The 24,927-nt window shown below is 46.3% G+C and overlaps 1 protein-coding gene across 1 annotated transcript in view; it reads left to right on the top strand.

Moving 5' to 3' along the window:
• The window catches only part of LOC141107618 (uncharacterized), a gene marked incomplete in the record, with an annotated part of 110,163 nt that overhangs the window by 19,556 nt on the left and 65,680 nt on the right, over positions 1-24,927 (top strand). The window contains 3 exon segments of the mRNA XM_073598474.1: positions 1,019-1,114; positions 10,441-10,542; positions 13,105-13,157. Of these exon segments, the coding sequence (XP_073454575.1) occupies positions 1,019-1,114; positions 10,441-10,542; positions 13,105-13,157 (251 nt within the window).

Here is a 24,927-nt window from a genome sequence, read left to right as displayed (position 1 = left end):
CTGAGGGAGCTGTCATTTGCACTCATCAAGAGTGCTCAACTATACCCTTTCCGCTCGGCTCCTCCATTCATAGAAGCCATACTATGAATGAAACAGAATCTATGAAAGGAGGGGGAGGACCTTTCAATTGTCCACACATCCTCCATTCATAGATCCTGTTTCATTCAGGGAAGCTGTAGTACCCACTTGTATGAATGGAGGAGGTGGGCAGAAAGGACAGGAAAAGTCAGAAATGAGAGCCCCATCAGTTCCTTTGTACCCCTACCACAACAGGAGGGGGTGGGGCGAATTCGAGGAGGTAAGGGAAATGTGACATGGAGGTTTCATTTTTTTGAAGCAAAGCACCTGAGCCCTGAGCGGGCTGCATGTCCTTGCTCAGATGGGCTGTCAGGGGGTGGTAAAACCATGCCTGCTATTACTGCCCCCTGGTTGTACGTCTGAATGAGCCCTCAACGGTATATGTAACAGACCAAAAGGAAGCAAATAAAAGAAGGTTAGGGGTCACAGACATGCTATGGCTAACATAGGCGGCTGCAGGAAAGAGATTTGCACCATCTACTGTATGGCCTGCCTAAGTCTCCAGTCACACCTATGCATGTTGTTTTTAAGCATTGCTGTAGTGCTTTTTGCAGGATTTCTACCGCGATTTCCGGCAATTTTGCCACGATTTGCATTTATTATGCTTTTTTTTGTTTTAGGCAAATTTCTTGTTTGGCAGATTAAAAAACGCAAATCGCGGCAACATTGCGGTAAACATGCACTACATGCTTTTCTGCATCTTCTCCACTGAAGTCTATTGAACCAAAAAAGCAGTGTTTAAAAAAGTCCCTGACCCTTTCCCAAAACTGCAAAGGTCCAAAAATGCATTGATGTGAACGTGTTCCATAGGAACCCATGTTAAAAATAAAGCCCTGCGATTCTGCAAAAAGCATGAAAAAATGCATTGGTGTAAATGGGGCCTAAGTGAATGAATGAACTGCATTTTTAATGTACAAACACGTTGCATTTATGTTTATAGGAACACAAGGTATGCTGACAATTGTCCAACCCAACCAGGAAAGTCTGATCATATATTACAAAGCAAATGGAGTCTACAAGATGGCTTCATTATACTGTAAGTACTGGACTGCAGAAAAAGTGTAGGCTATAGGCTGAGCTGTTAAAACTTATTTTCTAGGAGCAGCTGTCAATCAAAATGAGCAGAGCTGGAAAGTTTCAACCAGGCTGACTACAGGGATACAGGGATACAGACATGCTGTGCATTGGCACAGTGTCCTGTAGTTCTGATCTAATGCCAGAGATCTGAGTGTTCAACCCGTGGCCCTCCAGCTGCTGCGAAACTACAAGTCCCATCATGCCTCTGCATTTGGGAGTCATGCTGGTACCTATCAACCTTGCAATGCCTCATGGGACTGAACCTACTGTCTCACAGAAGATGTATATTCAGACGATTCAGACGAAACGTACGTCAGGCAAAGCAGGAAAATTAGAGTTACGTACCGGTAACGTCTTTTCCAGTAGTCTTTCAGGACAGCCACCATGAGAGATAGTCTCCTCCTCTTCCTCTTAGGAAACACTGCGCCAGCCCATAAATTCTCACTTCCCCCTGCCAGACCTCAGTATATTCCGAGATTACCTCCGGTCAGCTGGGGAGACACAAGAACACATTAATAACATACTATTCCATATCATTATCATGCTGCATTCTGGTCTTTTGTAAGACCCCCCCAAAAATTTCGGGTGGGTAACTAGGGCTGTCCTGAAAGACTACTGGAAAAGACGTTACCGGTACGTAACTCTAATTTTCCCCTTTCGTCTTTCAGGACAGCCACCATGAGAGGATAAACGAGCACTTACCAGTTTAGGGTGGGACTACCGCTTGCAATACCTTTCGCCCAAAGGCTTGCTCACTAGCCGACACCAGGTCCACTCTGTAGTGCTTTACAAAAGTGGAGTAGCTGGACCATGTTGCAGCCCTGCATATTTGCTCTGGCGTTGCTCCAGCCCTTTCTGCCTGCGAAGCTGCCATAGCTCTAGTAGAGTGTGCTCTTATACCCATTGGGATTTCTTTCCCTGCCAATGTATAGGCCTGGCCAATGGCTACTCTGAGCCATCTGGCAATAGTGCGTCGAGACGCTTTGCATCCTTTTCTGGCCCCAGAAAACAAAACAAATAAAGAGTCTGACTTTCTAAACATCTTGGTCAGCTCTAGGTATCTAAGGATACATCTCCTTACATCCAAAGAATGAAATTTTAATTCCCTTTCCCCCGAGGGGTTGGGACAAAATGAGGGTAAAACTACCTCCTGACTTCTGTGGAAACCAGAAGCAACCTTAGGTAAAAATGCTGGATCGGTCTTAAAGATGATCCGATCTGGAAAAATAACGCAAAAAGGAGGTCTAACAGATAAGGCCTCAATCTCGCTGACTCTCCTGGCAGTTGTCACTGCTACCAAAAAAACTGTTTTTAACGTAAGATCCTTTAGTAGACATTCCTCTAAAGGTTCAAAGGGGATTCCCGTCAGGCCCTGCAAAACTAACGATAGGTCCCACTTGGGAAAGGGAGGACCTTGAACCGGTCTTTGTCTAGACAGAGCCTTAAAGAATCTGACCACCCAGGGGTTGGTGGCCAGATGTTTCTCTAAATAAGCACTAAGTGCTGACACCTGACCTTTAAGGGTACTTATGGATAAACCCCTGTCTGCCCCGCACTGAAGGAATTCCAACACAGCTGTGGGACTATGTACCGCAAGGGAGCCTTCTGCACACCATTTATTGAAACGTACCCAGATTTTTTTATATATCTGGCGTGTTTCCTTCTTCCTGCTATTGAGGAGGGTGGAGATTAATTTCTCAGAAAAACCCCTAGCTCTCAGCATACCCTCCTCAGTAGCCAGGCCGCTAACTGCCATTGGTGAACCTGTGGACAGAGGACTGGGCCCTGTGAGAGGAGATCCTCTCGAGGTGGCAGGAATAAGGGAGGTTCGACCGCTAGCTGCTTGAGTACTGAGAACCAAGCCCTCTTTGGCCAATGTGGTGCTACCAGAATCAGGGACGTGTTTTCCATCTGAAACTTCCTGAGAACTGCTGGTAATAACGCTGGGGGCGGGAAGGCATAGCAGATTCTGAAATGCCAGTCCTGGATCAATGCGTCGACCCCTCGTGCTCCCTCCCCTCTGTTTAGGGAGAAAAAACAAGGGGTTTTCGCGCTGTTTCTTGACGCGAACAGATCTACCTCTGGAGGACCCCATTTCTCTGAGATGAGATTGAAAACCTCCTGGTTGAGGATCCAGTCGCCCTCTCTCAGCTTGGTTCGGCTGAGAAAGTCTGCTATCACATTCTTTTCTCCTCTCAGGTAGACTGCTGAGAGTGAGAGAGTGTGAGTCTCGGCCCAGCTCAGAATGTCTGATGCCAATGCCAGCAGTACTCCGCTCTTTGTGCCTCCCTGCTTGTTCACATAAGCTACGGCGGACGAGTTGTCCGACTGCACCTGTACATGGTGGCCCTGTAGCTCCTTTTTGAAGAACCTGAGTGCTAGCCCGATTGCCTTCAGCTCCTTCCAATTGGACGACCTTCTGAGTTCGTTTCCCTCCCAGGTGTCCTGTGCTACAAGGGAACCCAGATGCGCCCCCCAACCTCTGCCGCTTGCGTCTGTGGTTACCACCTGAGAGACTGGGATGAACCACAGACGACCCTGCGACAAGTTTGAGACCTTCCTCCACCACCAGAGGGATCTCTTTACTTGGGATGGGACCTGAACCAAGGCATCCAGACTTCTCTGGCTGTGATCCCACACCCTTAGGACAAAGGACTGTAAGGGACGAAAGTGCAGACCTGCCCATTGCACTGCTGGGAGGGTTGCGGTCAAAAGACCCAGGGCCGACATCAGAACTCTTATAGAGACCCGACTGCTGCACTGGAGACCAGCCACTGCCCTGTCCAGTTTTAGTATTTTTTCTCTTGGAAGAAACACTCTCAGTAGTGTTGAGTCCAACTGGTAGCCCAAGTAGGTAATGCGCTGGGAGGGAATCAAACTGGATTTCTCCAAGTCCATACGGAATCTCCTGTATGTCACTGACTTGTTCAGGGGCTTTAGATTCAGAATCAGTCTGAATTTCCCTGTGGGTTTCTTCACTACGAAGATGTGTGAATAAAACCCCTCTCCCTCCTCGGCTTTTGGAACTTTTAGAACCACATTCTGATCTACCAGATCTCTTAATGCTTCCAACAGAGCCTCGGCTTTTGCCGTACACCTGGGTAGGTGCGTGACCAAAAATCTCCGAGGAGGAAGATTCGTGAAATCGATATGGTACCCCCTTCTTATAATCCCTAGGATAAAGCGATTGGGGGATATTGCCTCCCACTGTGGGAGGAAGGCCCCCAATCTTCCCCCCACCATGGTTGGGGAGTCATTGACTTTTACGGGGCTGTTCAGGAGGGCGAAAAATCGCCCCTCCTCTGCCCTTGCCTTTCTGACCCCAGAACTTCCTTTGCCCTTCCGGCTTTGGAGTCTCTTTACGCTTTTGCGGACGAAACCCCTTCTTTGTAGGTGCAGGGGTTTTCCGCTTAACCGGGAAGGATTTCTTCCTGTCTGCTGTGCGGTCTAAGACAGTCTCTAAGCCTGGGCCGAAGAGAAGGTCTCCCGTTAACGGTATGCCGCACAATTTGACTTTAGAGGCGCTATCGCCCGGCCAGGTTTTTAGCCAGAGGGCTCTCCTGGCCGAATTGGCCAGAGCCGCTGATCTGGCCGTCATACGTACTGACTCTGCCGAGGCATCAGCTATGTAGGCGATACCCCGCAGAATCGTAGGGAAAGAAGACAGAATGGTTTCTTTTGCCGTTCCAGCCTCAATATGCTCTTGAATCTTAGAGAGCCAGTGCTCCAGATTGCGAGCCACTACTGTGACAGCCAACTCAGGTTTCAAGTTACCAATTGTTGAATCCCACGTCTTTTTAAGGAGAGAGTCTATTCTCTTATCCATGACATCCACCAGGGCCCCCATGTCCTCAAAAGCCAGGTCAGTGTGTCTGGAAACCTGGGAGAAAGCAGCATCTAACTTGGGATTTTTATTCCAGATAGATGTAGGATCATCCGAAAACGGAAATCTCCTCTTTAAGGATCTAGAAAAAAAGGATTTCCTTTCGGGATCCTGCCACTCCTTTTTGATAGTTTCAACCAGTACTTCATGAACTGGAAAAACCTTTCTCTTTTGTTCCCCCAAGCCTCTGTACATCTGGTCATGAAGGGTCAGGGGTTTCCTGTCCTCCTGAATACCGAGGGTTGTATAAATAGCCCCTAAGAGGTCCTCTACCTCCTCTAGGGATAATTTATATCTGGAGGATCTCCTGGACTCCCCGTCCTGGTCCTCCCCCTCTGAACCATCCTGGGAATCGGAGGAGGAACTATCTGGCTGTCTTAGTTCCACTCCGGAAGGCCCTGGAGCTTCCTCTGCCCTAACTGAAGTTGCAGGTTGGGCAGGAGCAGAGACCTGCGCCTGAGGCGGGGTTGTATCCTGGGGAGCTGGACTAATGGGAGGTTGAAACCTTTCAAATAAGGCTTTAAATGAAGAAAAGGTGGACGAGAGCTCTTTAACTGAGGCTGCAAGTCCTGACTCCTGTTCAGAGTCCCTCTCCTTAACAAGGGAGTCTATGCACTCCCTACACAAGACCTTTGTCCATGCCTCCCCTAATGTGTCCCTGCAAGAGGCACACCTCCTCTTAGAGCTATGGGTAGACTTAGATTTTTCTGTAGCTTTCTGAAATACAAGAAAGGAAAAACAAACATTTTTGTCACTTTTTTTTTTTTTTTTTTTTTTTTTTTTAAAAACAAGGATACAACCCTGGGAGTGCACTAGACCCTCCTTCATCTATGGGGATCTGAGCCTCCCTCCCCTGACCACCCAGGGTATCTGCCCCCCCATGACAGGAACCATACATGGAGGGACAATCCTAGGTAAAGAGTACTTTTCCCCAAGGCACTCTTACCTTAGGAAGGCTGGAGGTAGTGTCCGTTGGTTGAGCATCCGCTTCCGACATGACTTGCAGGTGGTTGCTACTACCGAGTCCAACGCTGCCTGTGCGCGTCCCAGACTCGTCTCCAGCCTGTGCCTGGCTTCCCTATCAGCCCTGCGACCCGGAACCGGAAGCCGCGGGTCAAAGGCAAGCCCCCGCCCTTCCGCCGGAAATGACGTCGCCCGTCGTCCGGCCCGCCTAGTTCCAAAAAGAGAGCGGCCTGTAAAGTATACAGGAAGGGCGGACACCAGCCTGCTGCAGCCCTGTGACCGCGATAGGGAACCCCCACAGCCTGAAGCTGCGCTCAGCTAGGAAGTGGTGGCCACCGAATCGAGGGGTAAGTCCCCCCCATGCCCATAGGAAGCCCCTGCTCCCATTTACAGGCTCAAAAAAACAAATAACAGCCACAGTCCCCTGACTGAAAAGCCTGGTTCCTTGCACAGTGTCTCCCCACCGGAGGAAACACTAATACTGAGGTCTGGCAGGGGGAAGTGAGAATTTATGGGCTGGCGCAGTGTTTCCTAAGAGGAAGAGGAGGAGACTATCTCTCATGGTGGCTGTCCTGAAAGACGAAAGGGGAAATAGAAGTAACGTTGAGACGCCCGTGGCGGGACAGATGTTATATTTCCAATGCCTATGTTTACTTTGCTGCTGTAAGTAGAACCTTTATTAAAGCGGAGTTCCACCCAGAAATGGAACTTTCGTGGATCTGATTCCCCACCTCCCCAGTGGCACATTTGGCATCTTTCATGGGAGAGCGGATACCTGTCAAAACCAAGTATCCTCTCCCACTTCCGGGGAAAGATTGCTGCAATTTTGTGCGGTGATATATGCAATGTCCTGCCCTCCTCCTTCCCCTCTGCTGCCTTCTGGAAGACACACAGGTCCCAGAAGACAGCAAGGACCATTCAGAAAGCGCAGCGCAACTCGCGCATGCACAGTAGAAAACAGGCTGTAAAGCCACAAGGTTTCACTTCCTGTTTCCCTTAGTAAGGATGCCGGCACCTGCACCCAGAGCCAATGGATGGGTCGGCTTCGAATGCCAACATTGCAGGCTCCCTGGACAGGTAAGTGTCCTTATATTAAAAGTCAGCAGCTACAGTATTTGTAGCTGCGCAATGAGTTTTCTTTCTCTCATTGTGCTGGCAGTGAGGTACCAGGTCAGGAGGCGGAGACATGGTCAGAAATCCAAACCAAGGTCAGTAACACAAACAAGCAGCAGACATAAGAGACAGAGGTGATCCAAGAGAGGTATCAGACCCGGGTCAGGAACAAGGTTAGCAGACCTTCAAGAACCAGGAAGACATGAACCAGCACTAAGGAGAATCCATCACTGAGGCCCAGTTTAAATAGTCTGCTGGGCTCCACAATCTGTGGACGTGTGCGCATACGTACATCTTCTAGTCCTTACATGTCTAGTTAGGCTTCTATGCTTACGATCCTGCACATGCGCATACAATGACTAGCACAATGCTATTGATAAGCACAAGTAATGAGCACAAGAAATGAATCAACTGACAAGATATCTGGCAGGATCTCCCTGAATTATGACAGGAAGAATCTCACTGCTGGAACGTCCAAGACATAAAGCAAGCCAGGGGTTGGTTCAGCCCACCATGTTCCACTGAAATATCACTTTTGGGTGTAGTGATCTTTTAATGCAAGACATGACACAAGAACAATGTACAAAATGCCACCCGCATGACAAATATGGGAATGTGTTAAATCAATTGTAAATCAATGTGTCAAATCAATTGTATGCAAACACACTGCAAAATATATTCCCATGGTCATTAATTTTTAAAGGCTAAAAATGAAACCATGTCTCATGTCCACAGTTGAAAAAGCTATACGGTATAAGAAAGGGGCTTTTAAAAGAGTGAAGGAACACCATCATAATTTGAAAATTACAAAGAATATAACAGAATATGTAAAAAGGAAATCAAGGTTGTAAAAATTCAATACGAATTACAGAATGCAAAAGAGAGTAGGATGAACCTAAAAAATCTTTTCAAATATATTGATTGTCAGGTCTGCCAGGTCTGAGCATGTAGGCCCTTTACAAGATAATTTAGAGTTGGTGACTGGAGACAAATAGAATACAAATGTAGAATACCAATTCCTTCAGCAACTTCTTCAGCTCTGTGTATACAAAGGAAAATGGGGGAGCCCAAGTCTATAATAGGGATGGTATTGACCAAACCCTAAAAGAACCTAGATGGCTCAAAATTGATTTGATAAAGCACCTGGACCAGATGGGTTACACCTGTGTGTTCTAAAAGAGTTGAGCTCTGTTATTTGTAAGCCATTGTTTCTAATTTTTGGAGAGTCTTTAATGACTGTCTCAATACCACTTGATTGGTGCAGAGCCAATATGGTGCCTATATTTAAAAAGAGATCAAAGTCTTTACCTAGTATCTACAGACTGGTTATTTTAATTTCTATAGTTGGGAAGATACTTGCAGGTTTGACAAAAGACCACAATATTTTAACCACTTCAGCTCCGGAAGGTTTTACCTCCTTAATAACCAGGCCATTTTTTGCGATACGCCACTGTGTTACTTTAACTGACAATTGCGCGGTCGTGCGACGCTGTACCCAAATAAAATTGATGTTCTTTTCTTCCCACTTTCTTTTGGTGGTATTTGATAACCTCTGTTTTTATTTTTTGAGCTATAAACAAAAAAATACTTTTTTTTTAACTTTCTGCTATAAAACATATCCAATAAAGGAAATGTAAAAAAAAAATCAAATTTCTTCATCAGTTTAGACCAATATGTATTCTGCTACATGTTTTTGGTAAAAAAAAAACAATAAGCGTACTGTATATTGATTGGTTTGCGCAAAAGTTATCACGTCTACAATCTATGGGATATTTTTATGGCATTTTTATTTATTTTTTTACTAGTAATGGCGGCGATCAGCGATTTTTAACAGGACTGCAACATTGCGGTGGACAAATTGGACACCTAACTGACACTTTTGGCACTTTTTTGGGAACCAGTGACATTATTACCGTGATCAGTGCTAAAAATATGCACTGTTACTGTACTAATGACAATGGCAGGGAATGGGTCAATATCAGGGGCGATTAAAGGGCTAACTGTGTGCCTAGCTGGTGCTTTCTAACTGTGTGGGGGTTGCTCTGACTGGGTGAAGACAAATCTATCTTCTCCTCTGTCAGAACGGCGATCTGCCTTGTTTACATAGGCAGACCGTCGTTCTGCCTCTCTCGGGAATGATCTCGGGTGGCCGGCAGACATCGGGTGCGCTGGACCCGCTGATTGGCTCCCCCTCTGTCCAATCAGCGCACGATTGGGCCCCAGTGTCTATTGCACGAAATGACGTACAGGTACCTGATTTCGTGCAATAAAGACGACCTGCGTTGTTAGGCGGTCGGCAAGTGGTTAAGCAACAAACAGCATGGATTCACAAAAGACCAAAATTGTCAAACAATGTTTTCTTTGTATGAGGAGGTAAGCAAAAACTTACACAAGTGGCTGTGGATTTAGTGTACTTGGACTTTGCAAAAGTGTTTGACACAGTTCCCCACACACGGCTAATGTGCAGGTTAAAGTCTACAGGCTTAGAAAATTAAATTTGTAAATGGATAGAAAACTGGCTAAAAGAAATTTTAGCCAGTTTTCTATCCATTTACAAACTGAATTTGTAATGAGTAAGGATTAATGATTCATATTCAGTATCATCTATGGTTATCAGCGGTGCCCCCCCAGGGTTCAGTGTCAGAACCCTTACTTTTTAACCTATTTATAGATGATATAGAGTTTGGAGTTAAGGTCTCTTGCACACTGGGCAAAAAAAAAACGGCACTTTTAGGAGCATTTTACTTTTTTCTGCCTCTTAATGCCCATCAATGTTAGCCTACGTGCCCATGCACACAAAGGCATTTACAGGCGTTTAGAGGCAGAAAAGGACCCCACTGCTGGTATGTTCAGGAGCAGCAGCGTTTTGACAGAAAAAATGCTTGATGCTTCTAAACACGCATAAACATGTCTAAATGCATGGTAATGCGAGCTGCATTTAGCACTTCGGTGTTAATTCATTTCAATGGCCAGAAAAACTAACATTTATAGATAATAACACCAGGGATTGCTGATCCAGGGATTATCCAATTGTCTTCGGGTGATCAGGAAATTATTTATTTTTCTACTGCTGTTGCAAATTGGACCATGCTTTTATAGGTTTTTCACCTTCCTCTTGATTAACTGTGGGTATACAGTAGGATTGTATAGATGGAGGTTTTCTATTTATTTTTATTTTTTTATTAGTTGAACTGGATGGACTTGTGTCTTCTTTCAACCAGACTAACTATGTAACTATATAAAATTACCCAACTGCAACCCTTATTGTTTAGAAAATATTATTTTGCCATTTACTTGTTTGATGTCATTTTTACCCTTCCTTACAGACCAAGAAACACCTTCACGGGATCAAGGGGACCATTTTAGAAAGTGGAGCAAATGCAAGAATCTTCTTCACACTTTGGACCTTGACATCTCCTTCAATTATGGTATTCTTTCTCGTGGTAGCCATACACTCTTCGATTTTATTATCTGACCAATGTGTAATTTGATCAAAAAAGATCAAATCTGCAAACAATCGAAAAGCCATAACTTAAGTGGAATTCCACCCACTTTTACAACTCTTCAGCATCCCTCACTAAACTGTGCACTGTGAACGAGTTGGATATTTTTAAATTTTTTTTCTCAGCACCTACTGTATATCTGCTGTATTCATTTTTCACTTCCTCCTCCCTGGCCGTGGCCCATCGCATCATTTCCTGTTTGCAATGCCTTCTGGGAAGGGGCAGCAACTTCCTCTGACACTACCATTGCTATGGAAACCTGACCTGAAACCTATTACACTGCTTGTGCTGCACTGAGCATGTGCGAGATCTGCAAGGATGAGATCCAGGAAGAAATACAGTCTGGCTTCAGATGCCAACACTTAAGATGGCACGGCCTGCTGCAAGTTTATAAAATAACAAACTACTGCTATAAACTAACAAAACAGACCTTAGTTTACAGACTAACTTTATTAGAATACATTAAGCTTGTGTATTATAGGGGTATTTTTATTTAAAAAGTATAATTTCGGCCGGAACACCACTTTACCTCAGTTTAGATCAGATTCGATCAAACTGAGCCAATTGGCCAAGGCAGAAAATCATTGATCAATTTGCATCAAACAGCATCGCCTAAAATTAGATAAATTTGGAAATAGTCTGACAGATTGGAGTAGGGTATTCAAGAGGATGGGAGAGGCTCGGGAGAAGTCCTGGAGGGGAATATGAGAGGAGGTGATGAGGGAGCTAGAGAGCAGGAGGTCTTTGGAGGAACGAAGAGGACGATTAGGTTGGTATTTTGAGACTTGGCTAGTGATGTAGTTGGGGGCAGAGTTGTGGATGACTTTGTAACTTATTGTTAGTATTTTGAATTTAATTTGTTGGGTGAGTGGCAGCCAATGGAGAAATTGGTAGAGAGGGGTATAGCAGATGCTGAGCGGTTTGTAAGGTGGATGAGTCTGGCAGCAGCATTCATGATGGACTGAAGGGGGAAATAGCTTATTTAAAGGTAAGCCAATGAGGAGGGAGTTGCAGTAGTCGAGGCGAGAGATAATCAGGGAGTAAATCAGGAGCTTTGTTGTTTCATTGGTCAAGAAGGGACGTCGTTTGGAGATGTTGCAGGGGTTGAGGCGGCAAGCTTTGGAAAGCGATTGGATTTGGGGCCAAAAGGACAGTCCAGGATAACACCTAACAGCCTGGCATGTGGGAATGGGTGGATGGTTGTGCCATTGCTCTTAACAGAGAAGAATTCAATCATATTTCCATGGTAAGATTATGAAATGACATGGTGGAAACAGATGTGATTGATAACTTACAGTTGTAAGTCACCATTGTATCTTAACTATTGATCACAATCCACATCTCCATGTGTGGCATATTGATCAAATAGGTTTTTGACTATAGAATGCTTATTCTTATTAGAAGAGATTATTAGAAGAAAAATCAACCATTCATCAAGTTGTGTATGGCCCCCAGTGGCGTCGCTAGGGGGTGGCTTTTGGGGCTACAGCCCTGAATCTGGGGTCCATATTCCCGAGTCTCTGCAGGGGTCCCCAAGGAGAGGGGAGGCTCTCTGGGGACCCTGATGCAAGGGGGAGGCTCTCTGGGGACCCTGATGCAAGGGGGAGGCTCTCTGGGGACCCTGATTTACGGGGGAGGCTCTCTGGGGACCCTAATGTAAGTGGGGGGCTCTCTTGGGACCCTGATGCAAGGGGGAGGCTCTCTGGGGACTCTGATGTAAGGAGGGGCTCTCTGGGGACCCTGATGTAAGGGGGGGGCTCTCTGGGGACCCTGATGTAAGTGGGGGGCTCTCTGGGGATATATACAGACACACACATATATTACTGCATATAAATGTGTATGCCCGCCCAAGCGTATGACTTTCTTTACTACGCTGCTATAGCCTCTAGCCCCAGATCTTTTGTAGACCTAGCAACACCCCTGATGGCCCCCATAATTCATCAGCTACATTGTAAACACTGCAGTATGACCTGATTTGTCAAATGACTTTTATGCTTAAATATACAAATTTTTACAAGAGGAAGCAGTGACAGCCCGGATCATCCCACCTGCCCGTTTGAACTTAGCCTTAGAGAAATTTTCATTTTCTCCACTCCAATCAAGGCCGGAGGTACAGAAAATGGCCAAATTTTCATTTTAAAATAGGTTTGAAGCTTTTAGAATATTTTGTACAGTAAATGCTAAGGAAAGAATACCTCTGCATCAGGGGATAAAAATTCCCTGGTGTGCCTTGGTGCCGATGAAAGGAAAATATACTGTATATACTGTATATAACAATTTCTATAGAACTCTGGAAAACACTGGTGATCAGTATAGAATAGCTGAAATCAACTGCCATTAAAAGATTTTTCTTTGTCTCTGTAGTTTTCATTTCCTCTGTATTTGGAGAAATGTCATTTTCTTATGTAAATGTTGCTTCTTTTAATGCCCCGTGATGCTCCACATGTCACTGAAAACACTTACAGCTGTACTTCTTCTCATTTGCAGCGGAGAAGTGCCCTGGTCTGTTCGAGGAGTCGGATGATCTGGATCATATTAAGGTTTGTACTTTTAGTTTGTTCATCATTCACCATTAAAACATCAAAATCGGGGATGCCCAACCAAATTAGAATGTAAATATTCGCCAGCACACTAAGGATCTTCAATTACGTCCAAACTTTTTTTTTTATTGAAGAAAGATCACATCACTAACAGTGTAGTGCAACTTTTCAGAGCCATGCAGGACCTCTTTGTAAGTCATGCGATGATGAAGGGGTCCTGCGCGGCTCTGAAATGTTGCACTGCACTGTAATGTGAACTTTCTTCAACAAAAAAAAAGTTTGGATGTAATTGAAGATCCTTGGTGTGGCGAATATTCACATACTGTCGTCAATGATCCCGTATCCTGCTGGTGGTCGCTGCAGCACCAGGTACTTTCAGCTCATTCTAGGATTGTGTGCGATGGGAATATTGACTGTGTGCCCAACCAAATCAGACCCTATCTAAATATACACTATATTACCAAAAGTATTGGGATGCCTGCTTTTACACACACATAAACTTTAATGGCATCCCAGTCTTAGTCCGTAGAGTTCAATATCGGTTTGGCCCACCCTTTGCAGCTAGAACAGCTTCATCTCTCCTGGGAAGGCTGTGCACAAGGTTTAGGAGTGTGTCTATGGGAATGTCTGACCATGCTTCCAGAAGTGTATTTGTGAGGTCAGGCACTGATGTTGGACGAGAAGGCCTGGCTCGCAGTCTGTGCTCTAATTCATCCCAAAGGTGTTCTATCGGGTTGAGGTCAGGACTCTGTGCAGGCCAGTCAAGTCCCTCCACCCCAAACTTGCCAATCCATGTCTTTATGGACCTTGCTTTGTGCACTGGTGAGCAGTCATGTTGGAACAGGAAGGGGCCATCCCCAAACTGTTTCCGCAAATTTGGAAGCATGAAATTGTCCAAAATATGTTGGTATGGTGACGCCTTAAGAGTTCCCTTCACTGGAACTAAGGGGCCAAGCCCAACCCCTGAAAAACAACCCCACATCATAATCCCCCCTCCACCAAATCATTTGGACCTGTGCATAAAGCAAGGTCCATAAAGACATGGATGAGCAAGTTTGGGGTGGAGGAACTTGACTGGCCTGCACAGAGACCTGACCAAGAAAGAAAACCTTTGGGAAGAATTAGAGTGTAGACTGCGAGCCAGGCCTTCTCGTCCAACATTAGTGTCTGACCTCACAAATGTGCTTCTGGAAGAATGGTCAAGCATTCCCACAGACAGGGCCATCTTAAGAGCATTATAGGCCCCTGGGCAATACAGTGCACTGGGGCCCTGTTTACACAACCACGCACGAGAATAAAAATTCAAATGATCAAAAAGGCTATATTTATTGGTACTTCCAACAAAATCAGTGACGTCCTGGGCTTTGGGCGGGTATATCTGAATGATGCCTGTAGTTACAGACATCATTCAGATATTGCCGGTTTCAGCCGGTGAATCTCTACACCATAGGAATGATCATAGTGGCCGTTCCACCGCTTGATCGTTCCTATGGGAGGCGAGAGGGGACGACCCCCCATCCCACCACCCTCCGGTGCTTGCTCTGACTCACCGTTACGATTGGTGAGGCGGAGAGCGGATCCGCCGTCGCCGGATATAGATCATAGAGATTTCCGGTGGACCAGATGGTCGCCGGAGTCTCTATGATCATCGGAGGCCGGGCGCGATGCTATGACGTCACGCCCGGCCTCTCCATTTAAAAAAAACGGCGCCGCTTCAGCTGGGAAGCGGTGATTGTTTTTTTTTTTTTTATTTCAGGCTTCCCAGCCTAGTGGTGAGATGTGGGGTCTTATTGACCCCATATCTCACTATTAAGAGGATCTGTCATGTTATATTCCTATTACAAGGGATGTTTACATTCCTTGTAATAGGAATAAAAGTGATCAAAAATGTTTTTTTTTTTCAAAAAAGCGTCAAAATAAAAAAAACAAAATATAATTATCAATAAAAAAATAAAAATTTTAAAGCGCCGCTGTCCCCGTGTGCTCGCACGCAGAAGCGAACGCATACGTAAGTCCCGCCCACATATGAAAACGGTGTTCAAAACATACATGTGAGTTATCGCCGTGAACGTTGGAGCGAGAGCAATCATTTTGTCACTAGACCTCCTCTGTAACTCAAAAGATGTAACCGGTAAAAAAATTTCAAATGTTGCCTATGGGGATTTTTAAGTAGCGAACATTGGCGCCATTCTACGAGCGTGTGCAATTTTGAAGCGTGACATGTTAGGTATCTATTTACTCGGCGTAACTTCATCTTTCACAATATGCAAAAACATTGGGATAACTTTACCATTTTGTTTTTTTTTAAAAACACAAAACTGTTTTTTCCCAAAAAAAAAACGCGTTCGAAAAATTCCTGCCCAAATACCGTGTGAGATAAAAAGTTGTAACAACCGCCATTGTATTCTCTAGGGTTTTTGCTAAAAAAACATATATAATGTTTGGGGGTTCTATGTAATTTTCTAGCAAACAAATTATGATTTTTACAGAAGGAGAGAAATGTCAGAATTGGCCTGGTAAGGAAGTGGTTAAACACTAACACAACGTTTGGACAATAAAACACGAGTTTGATAGGCAAAGTGGCAGCGTTTAATGGGCACTGTGGCAGCGTATAATGGGCACAGTGGTAGCTTTTGACGGGCACAGTGGCTGCATTTGATGGGCACAGTGGCAGCTTTGATGGGTACAGTGGCAGCTTTTGAGGGGCACAAACAGTGGCTGTGTGTGATGCACAACTTGAACGTACTTAAGTAGACAGTGTTAGACTTACTTGAGGCCGTCGACCTGGTGCAGTACAGTGCGTCACTCACAGCAGCAAGGAAGCGCCAGCTATCAAGGGCCGTCTTTCCGCTCTGCTCCCTCTCCACGCTATCTGAAGAACATGGCAGAGGTGGGTGGAGCTTGTTCACTAGCAGCTGGGGCAGCTGCGGCGCTCTATGAATGCTGGAGCAGCTGCGGCCTCTGACTGACGTCACTGGTTGCTAGCTAGACACCGGGCGTCCGGCGATTCTAGCAAGTGAGCAACCAGTGCAGTCAGTCAACTTAAGCAGCAGATTGCAGCACTGAGGATCGGCCCTGGATGGGGCCCTCCAGACGAGTGGGGCCCCCGGGCAACTGCCCAGTGGAAAAAACTGCCCTGCCCACAGACATACTTCTAAACCTTGTGGACAGCCTTCCTAGAAGAGCTGAAGCTGTTATAGCTGCAAAGGGTGGGCCAACTCAATATTGAAAGCTAGGGACTAAGACTGGGATGCCATTAAAGTTCATATTTGTGTAAAGGCAGGCGTCCCAATACTTTTAGTAATATAGTGTATTTAGCTTCACCTACTTTTTTGCTACCCCCTAATAAGTTTCAAAGACTGATATCCGAGACAGTTCTGCCCATTTACTCACCATGCTCAGATGCAGGCGCAGGCCTCATTGGTGACTTTTCCCACAACTCCCTGGTGTCCTGGATGATACATTTATTTGCTTCTCGCCCTTAGCAGCTTAGAAAGGCCACACCTGATAAGGCAGAGGTAGCTGAGCAAGTTATCTGCAGCCAGAGGACAGGTTCTCCACTGTCAGAACCGGCAGGTGGGCAGCCAGGTCAGAGCCTAATAGCATACCGTTTGTCCAGAAGGCCCAGCTATTGTGTGGAGCCCCTCCCCAATTGATACCAGAGGACTGCAGTTGGTAGTGTATAATCCTTCGGCACTGAATCCCTCCAGGTGTTGACTAGGGATGAGCTTCGTGTTCGAGTCGAACCCATGTTCGACTCGAACATCGGCTGTTCGCCCGTTCGCCGAATTGCGAACGATATGGGCCGTTCGCGCCAAATTCGTGTGGCGCGTCACGGCCCATAATTCACTGCGGCATCGCAGTGCATTGCTGGCTGATGATTGGCCCGCATGCTTGGCCAATCACAGCGCCGCCTGAACAGAGAGCCGTAATTGGCCAAAGCCAAGGAGACTTTGGCCAATTATGGCTCAGGGGATTTAGTACACGCCCCACACTATATAAGGCCGCCTGCACGGCGGCCCTGTGTAGTGTGTGTTCTGGCGTTCATTGAGAGAGAGAGAGTGACAGACAGTGACATTTGATTTGAGTTAGATAGATTAGGCAGAACAGTCAGTAAGTTAGCTGCACTTACAGTGTATTGTGTATATATATATGCATCCCAGGTGTTGCATATATATATATATACACACTGTATTCAGTTTAGCTAGATCCGTTCTTGTTATCTTCCTACTGACAGGCAGGCTTGTCTTGTTACAGTATTTACAGCTACCTGAAGAAAATTACTGGTGTTCCTTTGATCCTATTAGTACCACAGTCAGGCAGCTAGACTATTTACAGTTAGTGCAGTGCGTCCTGCTCACAGTGTTCAGCTAGATCCGTTCCTGTTATCTTCTTACTGACAGGCAGGCTTGTCTTGTTCCAGTATATACAGCTACCTGAAGAAAATTACTGGTGTTCTTTTGATCCTATTAGTACCACAGTCAGGCAGCTAGACTATTTACAGTTAGTGCAGTGCGTCCTGCTCACAGTGTTCAGCTAAACCTACAAAAGTTAGTGGGGTGCGTCCTGCTCAGTGTTCAGCTAAACCTTCAAGTTAGTGCGGTGCGTCCTGCTCACAGTGTTCAGCTAGATCCGTTCCTGTTATCTTCTTACTGACAGGCAGGCTTGTCTTGTTACAGTATATACAGCTACCTGAAGAAAATTACTGGTGTTCTTTTGATCCTATTAGTACCACAGTCAGGCAGCTAGACTATTTACAGTTAGTGTAGTGCGTCCTGCTCACAGTGTTCAGCTAAACCTACAAGTTAGTGGGGTGCGTCCTGCTCACAGTGTTCAGCTAAACCTACAAGTTAGTGTGGTGCGTCCACCTCACAGTGTTCAGCTAAACCTACAAGTTAGTGCAGTGCGTCCTGCTCACAGTGTTCAGCTAGATCCGTTCCTGTTATCTTCCTACTGACAGGCAGGCTTGTCTTGTTACAGTATATACAGCTACCTGAAGAAAATTACTGGTGTTCTTTTGATCCTATTAGTACCACAGTCAGGCAGCTAGACTATTTACAGTTAGTGCAGTGCGTCCTGCTCACAGTGTTCTGCTAAACCTACAAAAGTTAGTGGGGTGCGTCCTGCTCAGTGTTCAGCTAAACCTTCAAGTTAGTGCGGTGCGTCCTGCTCACAGTGTTCAGCTAAACCTACAAGTTAGTGGGGTGCATCCACCTCACAGTGTTCAGCTAAAGCTACCATTAGTATGTCTGGAAGGCCAAGAAGGAGAGGCAGACAGTCACAAGCCAATAAGAGAGGGCAAGCAGGCTCTGTGTCTAGTGCTGGTCATGGAGACGGTGCATCCTCATCAGCATGTGGCCGTGGGACACGCTTGGGCTTTTTTTCGGCAGCTGGCCGTGTTGAGCCACAACATGCGGAAGACTTGGTCGAGTGGATGACCAAGCCGTCCTCATCCTCCTCATCCTCTCTCACCCATGCCCAGGGTACTTTGTCTGGCAAAGCAGCGGCCTCTTCCCTCGGCTCAATGTCATCAGTGACTCCTTCCCTAGCCCCACCATGTTCTCCTGAGGAGTCCCTCGAACTGTTTGATCACAGTGTTCGGTACATGCTCCAGGAGGATGCCCAGCGTTTGGAAGGCTCTGATGATGATACTGAGCTCGATGAAGGCAGTAACATGAGCGCAGACAGAGGGGGTGCCCAAGAAGGACAGCAATCTGGCAGTCATGCTGCAGCATATTGCCAGGTTTGCTCCAGTGATGAGGAGGGAGGGGATGATGAGGTCACTGACTCAACGTGGGTGCCTGATAGGAGAGAGGAGTTGGAGGAGGAGGCGGCACATCACCAACGAGGCAGGATGCCCTCCAGGGGCCAGCCTAAGGGCAGCACATTGACTGCATCACACCCCAAAGCTCCACATGTGCAGGGCGCTGCAGTCTCTGCGCGTTATTCAAAAAGTTCTTTGGTGTGGGCCTTTTTTGAGACGAGTGCATCAGTTTGCACCGCTGCTATTTGCAACATATGTCTCAAGCGTATCTCGCGTGGCCAAAACATCTCCCGCTTGGGTACCACATGCTTGACCAGACATATGTTGACCTGCCATGCAGTTCGTTGGCAAGCCTATCTAAAAGACCCACACCAAAGAACAAAGAGGACCTCTCCTTGCTCCTCATCAGCTGAGATCTCCAACCCCACTATACCTTCAGTCCTCTCTGAGACCTGCACTGAGAGGAATGAAGGTGTAGAATTAGGTGTGTCACAGCCAAGTACTTGTGGGCAATCTGCTTTTGGTACACCGACGTCAGATTGTACCAGGCAAATTTCCCTGCCCCAGCTGCTGCATCGCCGAAAGAAGTTTGCTCCCAGCCATCCACATGCGCAGCGGTTGAATGCTAGCTTGGCAAAATTGCTAGCACTTCAACTGCTGCCTTTTCAGTTGGTAGACTCTGCCCGCTTCCGTGAGTTTGTGGAATGTGCGGTTCCTCAGTGGCAGGTACCTAAACGCCACTTTTTCTCACGGAAGGCGATTCCGGCTCTCTACCGGCATGTGGAAGGCAATGTCCATGCCTCGCTGGACAGGGCGGTCAGCGGTAAGGTGCATATTACCGCTGACTCATGGTCCAGCAGGCATGGACAGGGACGTTACTTAAGTTTCACGGCGCATTGGGTGACTCTGCTAGCAGCTGGGAAGGATGCAGGACAAGGTGCAGTAGTGTTGGAGGTTGTTCCGCCACCACGCCTCCAAAATGCTAATGATTGTGACACACCTCTCTCCTCCACCCCCTCCTCTTCTTCTTCCTCCATGGCCTCTTCCTGTGCTTTGTCCTCGGAACCAGCGGTGCTCCGTAGCCATTCAAGGGGCTACGCAAGTACGCAGGCCAAAAGATGCCATGCGGTGCTTGAGCTGGTGTGCTTGGGGGACAGGAGCCACACTGGGGCAGAGGTTCTGTCAGCTCTGCAGGGGCAGGTTCAGAGGTGGTTGACACCACGCCAACTTAAGGCAGGAATGGTGGTTTGCGACAATGGCACCAACCTCCTCTCTGCCCTCCGACAGGGACAAATGACCCATGTGCCCTGTTTGGCTCACGTCCTTAACTTGGTGGTGCAGCGGTTCTTGGGCAGGTACCTGGGCTTACAGGATGTCCTGAGGCAGGCCAGGAAAGTCTGTGTGCATTTCCACCGGTCATATAATGCCAGTGCTCGGCTGACGGACCTCCAAAAGGAGTTTAACCTGCCCAAGAACCGCCTAATCTGTGACATACCCACCAGGTGGAACTCAACATTGGCCATGCTGCAGCGGCTGCACACGCAGCAGAGGGCCATCAATGAGTACCTGTGCGACTATGGCACCAGGACAGGGTCAGGGGAGCTTGGTTTTTTTTCCCCACGCCAGTGGGCCATGATCAGGGATGCATGCACTGTCCTGTCACCATTTGAGGAGGCCACGAGGATGGTGAGCAGTGACAGTGCATGCATCAGTGACACTGTCCCCCTTGTCCACCTGTTGGAGCACACGCTGCGTGGAATAATGGACAGGGCACTTGAGGCAGAACAGAGGCAGGAAGAGGAGGACTTCCTTAGCTCTCAAGGCCCCCTTTATCCAGACAGTGTTTCTGCATGCCCGCCGATCACACAGGAAGAGGACGAGGAGGAGGAGGAGGAAGATTGTGTCAGAATGGAGGTGGAGCCTGGCACTCAGCATCATCAGCAGTCTTTAAGGGATCAGTCCCAAGAAACACATGGACTTGTACGTGGCTGGGAGGAGGTGGCTGCGGACCATGTCGTCCTTAGTGACCCAGAGGACTCCGGACCGAATGCCTCAGCAAACCTACGCTGCATGGCCTCCCTGATCCTGCAAAGCCTGCGTAAGGATCCTCGTATTCGTGGTATCAAGGAGAAGGACCAATACTGGCTGGCAACCCTCCTTGATCCACGTTACAAGGGTAAGGTTGCGGACCTTATCTTGCCATCGCAGAGGGAGCAGAGGATGAAACATCTTCGGGAGGCCTTGCAGAAAGGTCTGTGCAACGCGTCCCCAGGGACTGGGAGGTTACAAACTCCTGTTTCTGGACAATGTGTTGCTGAGGCTTCAGTCAGTCAAAGAAGGAGCGGTGGAGAAGGTGGCCGTCTGACCGATGCGTTCAGACAATTTTTCGGTCCGCAGCCCCAAGGTATGATCGGTTCCAGCAACCATCGCCAGCGTCTGTTTTACATGGTGCAGGAATACCTAGGGGCAAGATCAGACTTGGACACCTTTCCCACCGAAAATCCTCTGGGTTACTGGGTCTTGAGGATGGATCACTGGCCAGAGCTTGCACAGTATGCAATTGAGCTACTGGCCTGTCCTGCATCCAGCGTTCTTTCAGAACGCACATTCAGTGCTGCTGGAGGCTTTGTAACCGATCACAGGGTGCGTCTGTCCACCGACTCGGTCGATCGACTGACCTTCATAAAAATGAATCAGTCTTGGATCACCACCAGCTACCAAGCACCTGATGCTGATGTAACCGAATAATTTTTTTTTTAATCTCAGATCCCTTCAAAGACTGCCTATGCTGATGCTGAGTGACTATCCCTGAGTAATTATCCTCTTCCTCCTCAATCATCACGCTGATAGCTTGAAAAAACATTTTTGGTTCTGGGCGCCACCACCAATGCCTAAGGCACAATTTTTCAGCCCCTGTTTAACAGGGGCGTGTGATTACAATTTTTGATGCAATACTTTGCAGCAGGGCTCGTTCCTGCGTTCCAACTAGAGTGTCTGTGAGGGGTTGCAGTGTTGTAGCACCAGTGCCTAAGGCCCAATTTTTCTGCCCCTGTTTAACAGGGGCGTGTAATTACAATTTTTGATGCAATATTTTGCAGCAGGGCTCGTTCCTGCGTTCCAACTAGAGTGTCTGCGAGGGGTTGCAGTGTTGTGGCACCACCACCACCAAAGGCCCAATTTTTCTGCCCCTGTTCAACAGGGGCATGTAATTACAATTCTTGATCTAATATTTCACGGCAGGGCCCATTTCTGCACCCACCAAGAGCAAGTGAGGACTTACAGTGTTGTGGTACCAGCACCACCACCACCAAAGGCCCAGTTTTTCTGCCCCTGTTCAACAGGGGCATGTAATTACAATTCTTGATCTAATATTTCACAGCAGGGCCCTGTGAGGGCTTACGTTGTTGTGGCCACAACAACACCTAAGGGCCAAATTTCTGCTGAGTATATAGGGCAGGCCCCTACTTTCAAACATCTAACTTACAAACGACTCCTACTTGCAAACGGAAGGAGACAACAGGAAGTGAGATGAAATCTACCCCTAGGAAGGGAAATTCTCTCCTGTAAGAGTTAATATGGGAAAAACATTTCTCCTTTCCACTGATGCGTTCCAATCCTTGTTCCACAAAAAACCCCAAATTTTCAAAAAACATTTGTCATTGGGACAAAAAGTGAGGTGAAATCTTCTGAAGAGGAGCACAGACAGCAAAACAAAATGTCCCAGGGGTGATAACCCTTTCCTATGTTTTTCAAAAAGCTTAAAAAAAGATTTTTTGGCTGGAGCTAAACACGTTAAAAATGTGCCCGTTCAAAATGACAAACAGATTCTACTTAACAACAAACCTACAGTCCCTGTCTTGTTTGCACCGCCTGTATACTGCTGTTCAGAGTATATAGAGCCTTGTGGCCCCACACCTTTCCTTATTTTAATTTGGGTGTGGGGTTCCCCTTAATAACCATACAAGACCCAAAGGGCCTGGTAATGGACTGGGGGGTACCCATGCCGTTTGTCTCACTGATTTTCATCCATATTGCCAGGACCCGACATTACATTAAACCCGCAAGCAGTTTTAAATGAGATTTTTTCCTTTAAAAATGACATTTGGTGCAGGGACTGTTCTAAACACGGGAAACACGCGCCACTTTACAGGCATACTATAGACACCCCTCAAGTACGATATTTAAAGGAATATTTCACTTTTTTTTTTTTTTTTTTACTTTAACCATCATTAAAATCACTGCTCCCGGAAAAACGGCCGTTTTTAAAAGTTTTTTTTGCATTGATACATGTCCCCTGGGGTAGGACCCGGGTCCCCAAATCCTTTTTAGGACAATACCATGCAAATTAGCCTTTAAAATGAGCACTTTTGATTTCGAACGTTCGAGTCCCATAGACGTCAATGGGGTTCTAACGTTCGTGCGAATTTTCGGTCCGTTCGCAGGTTCTGGTGCGAACCGATCCGGGGGGTGTTCGGCTCATCCCTAGTGTTGACCTGTGTTACCAGAGATACCCTGAACTCCACTACTCTCTGTCTTATCATTTAGCCAAATACCAATGAAATGTGAAAAAAGAAAAACAAATAACCGCGCTAAAATATATATAAATAAGATATGTGAAATATTCTTATATCGATGTCCCAAAAACCTCTGTTGGAAAATTCATGTATGTATGTGAAACATTGCGATAATCAGAAAGATATATACAAGTCCATACATATAACTGTGAATCAAAAGGTGATGTCCATATGTGGTAGATGGAAATCTTTATATATGATAATTGACCAGAATCAGTCACAGAGAGAAGCCCATGAATGAACACAACCAGACTTGGTGGTAAAGATGAAAGAGACACCACACTCAGTGATCCGCCACCGCACAAATATTGCGCTTACCACAAGGCAAGCAAAAACCAACCTATGTTCCGTCCTGGTATGGGAAAATCCAGCTGGTGTGACTTGACTGCATACAGCGTGGCTAAGAGGATGTAGCAAAGACCCCAAACTCTCATCTCACAGGCATGTGAATGAAAAGAAACTGACCATAGTGTAATACTGGCAGGACAGTTTAATAAAAAAAGGTAGAAAACTTACATAAGTAGATTAAAAACAGCAAATAGCCGGCCGGCATAGCGAGCACCCGTCCACACTAGGATTGCGATGACGTCAGAGCGTCAACCTCCCGACGTACGTTTCACCACAAATGGCGTCGTCTGGGGAACGGGCGACGCTCTGAGTCATCGCCTTAAATAGAGTACAGATAACCAAGCCTCGTTCTGAGATCTCAGCAGTGGAAGGGAAAATAGCCACTCAAATCGTGGCTCATATTAGAGGGGGAAAAAGAATCAGAACTGAATCTTATACTTAAAACAAATTGCTTAGTATGAAAATGTAAATATGTGAACCAAACAAATGAAAAAATGTATAGAAAAGTGTCCAATCAAGAAGTCCTTCCTCTGACAAAAGGTCAGGCTGGCTCAATATTCCTTGAAACTAATGAGCAAAAGGATTGTGAGATTCGACACACTGCCATCTTGTGGTGATAAAAGAGATGGCTATAAAAATACCAATAACCAAGTGAATGACCTCAAATAATAATTAACCACCTGACAACTGGGCACTTAAACCCCCTTCGTGACCAGACCAATTTTCAGCTTTCAGCGCTCTCACACTTTGAATGACAATTACTCAGTCATGTAATACTGTACCCAAATGAATTTTGTGTCCTTTTTTTCATACAAATAGAGCTTTCTTTTGGTGGTATTTGATCACCTCTGGGCTTTTTATTTTTTGCGCTATAAATGAAAAAAGACCAAAAATTTAGAAAAAAAACGCATTTTTCTTCGTTTCTGTGATAAAATTTTGCAAATTATTAATTTTTCTTCATAAATTTTGGCCACAATTTATACTGCTACATATCTTTGGTAAAAATAACCAAAATTAGTGGATATTATTTGGTCTGTGTGAAAGTTATAGAGTCTACAAGTTGTGGTGCAAAACATAAAAAATT

The sequence above is a fragment of the Aquarana catesbeiana genome, linkage group LG09 (assembly GCF_042186555.1).
Source record: "Aquarana catesbeiana isolate 2022-GZ linkage group LG09, ASM4218655v1, whole genome shotgun sequence".
NCBI classification, from domain to species: Eukaryota; Metazoa; Chordata; class Amphibia; order Anura; family Ranidae; genus Aquarana; species Aquarana catesbeiana.
This window is presented reverse-complemented; position numbering and strand designations above follow the sequence as displayed.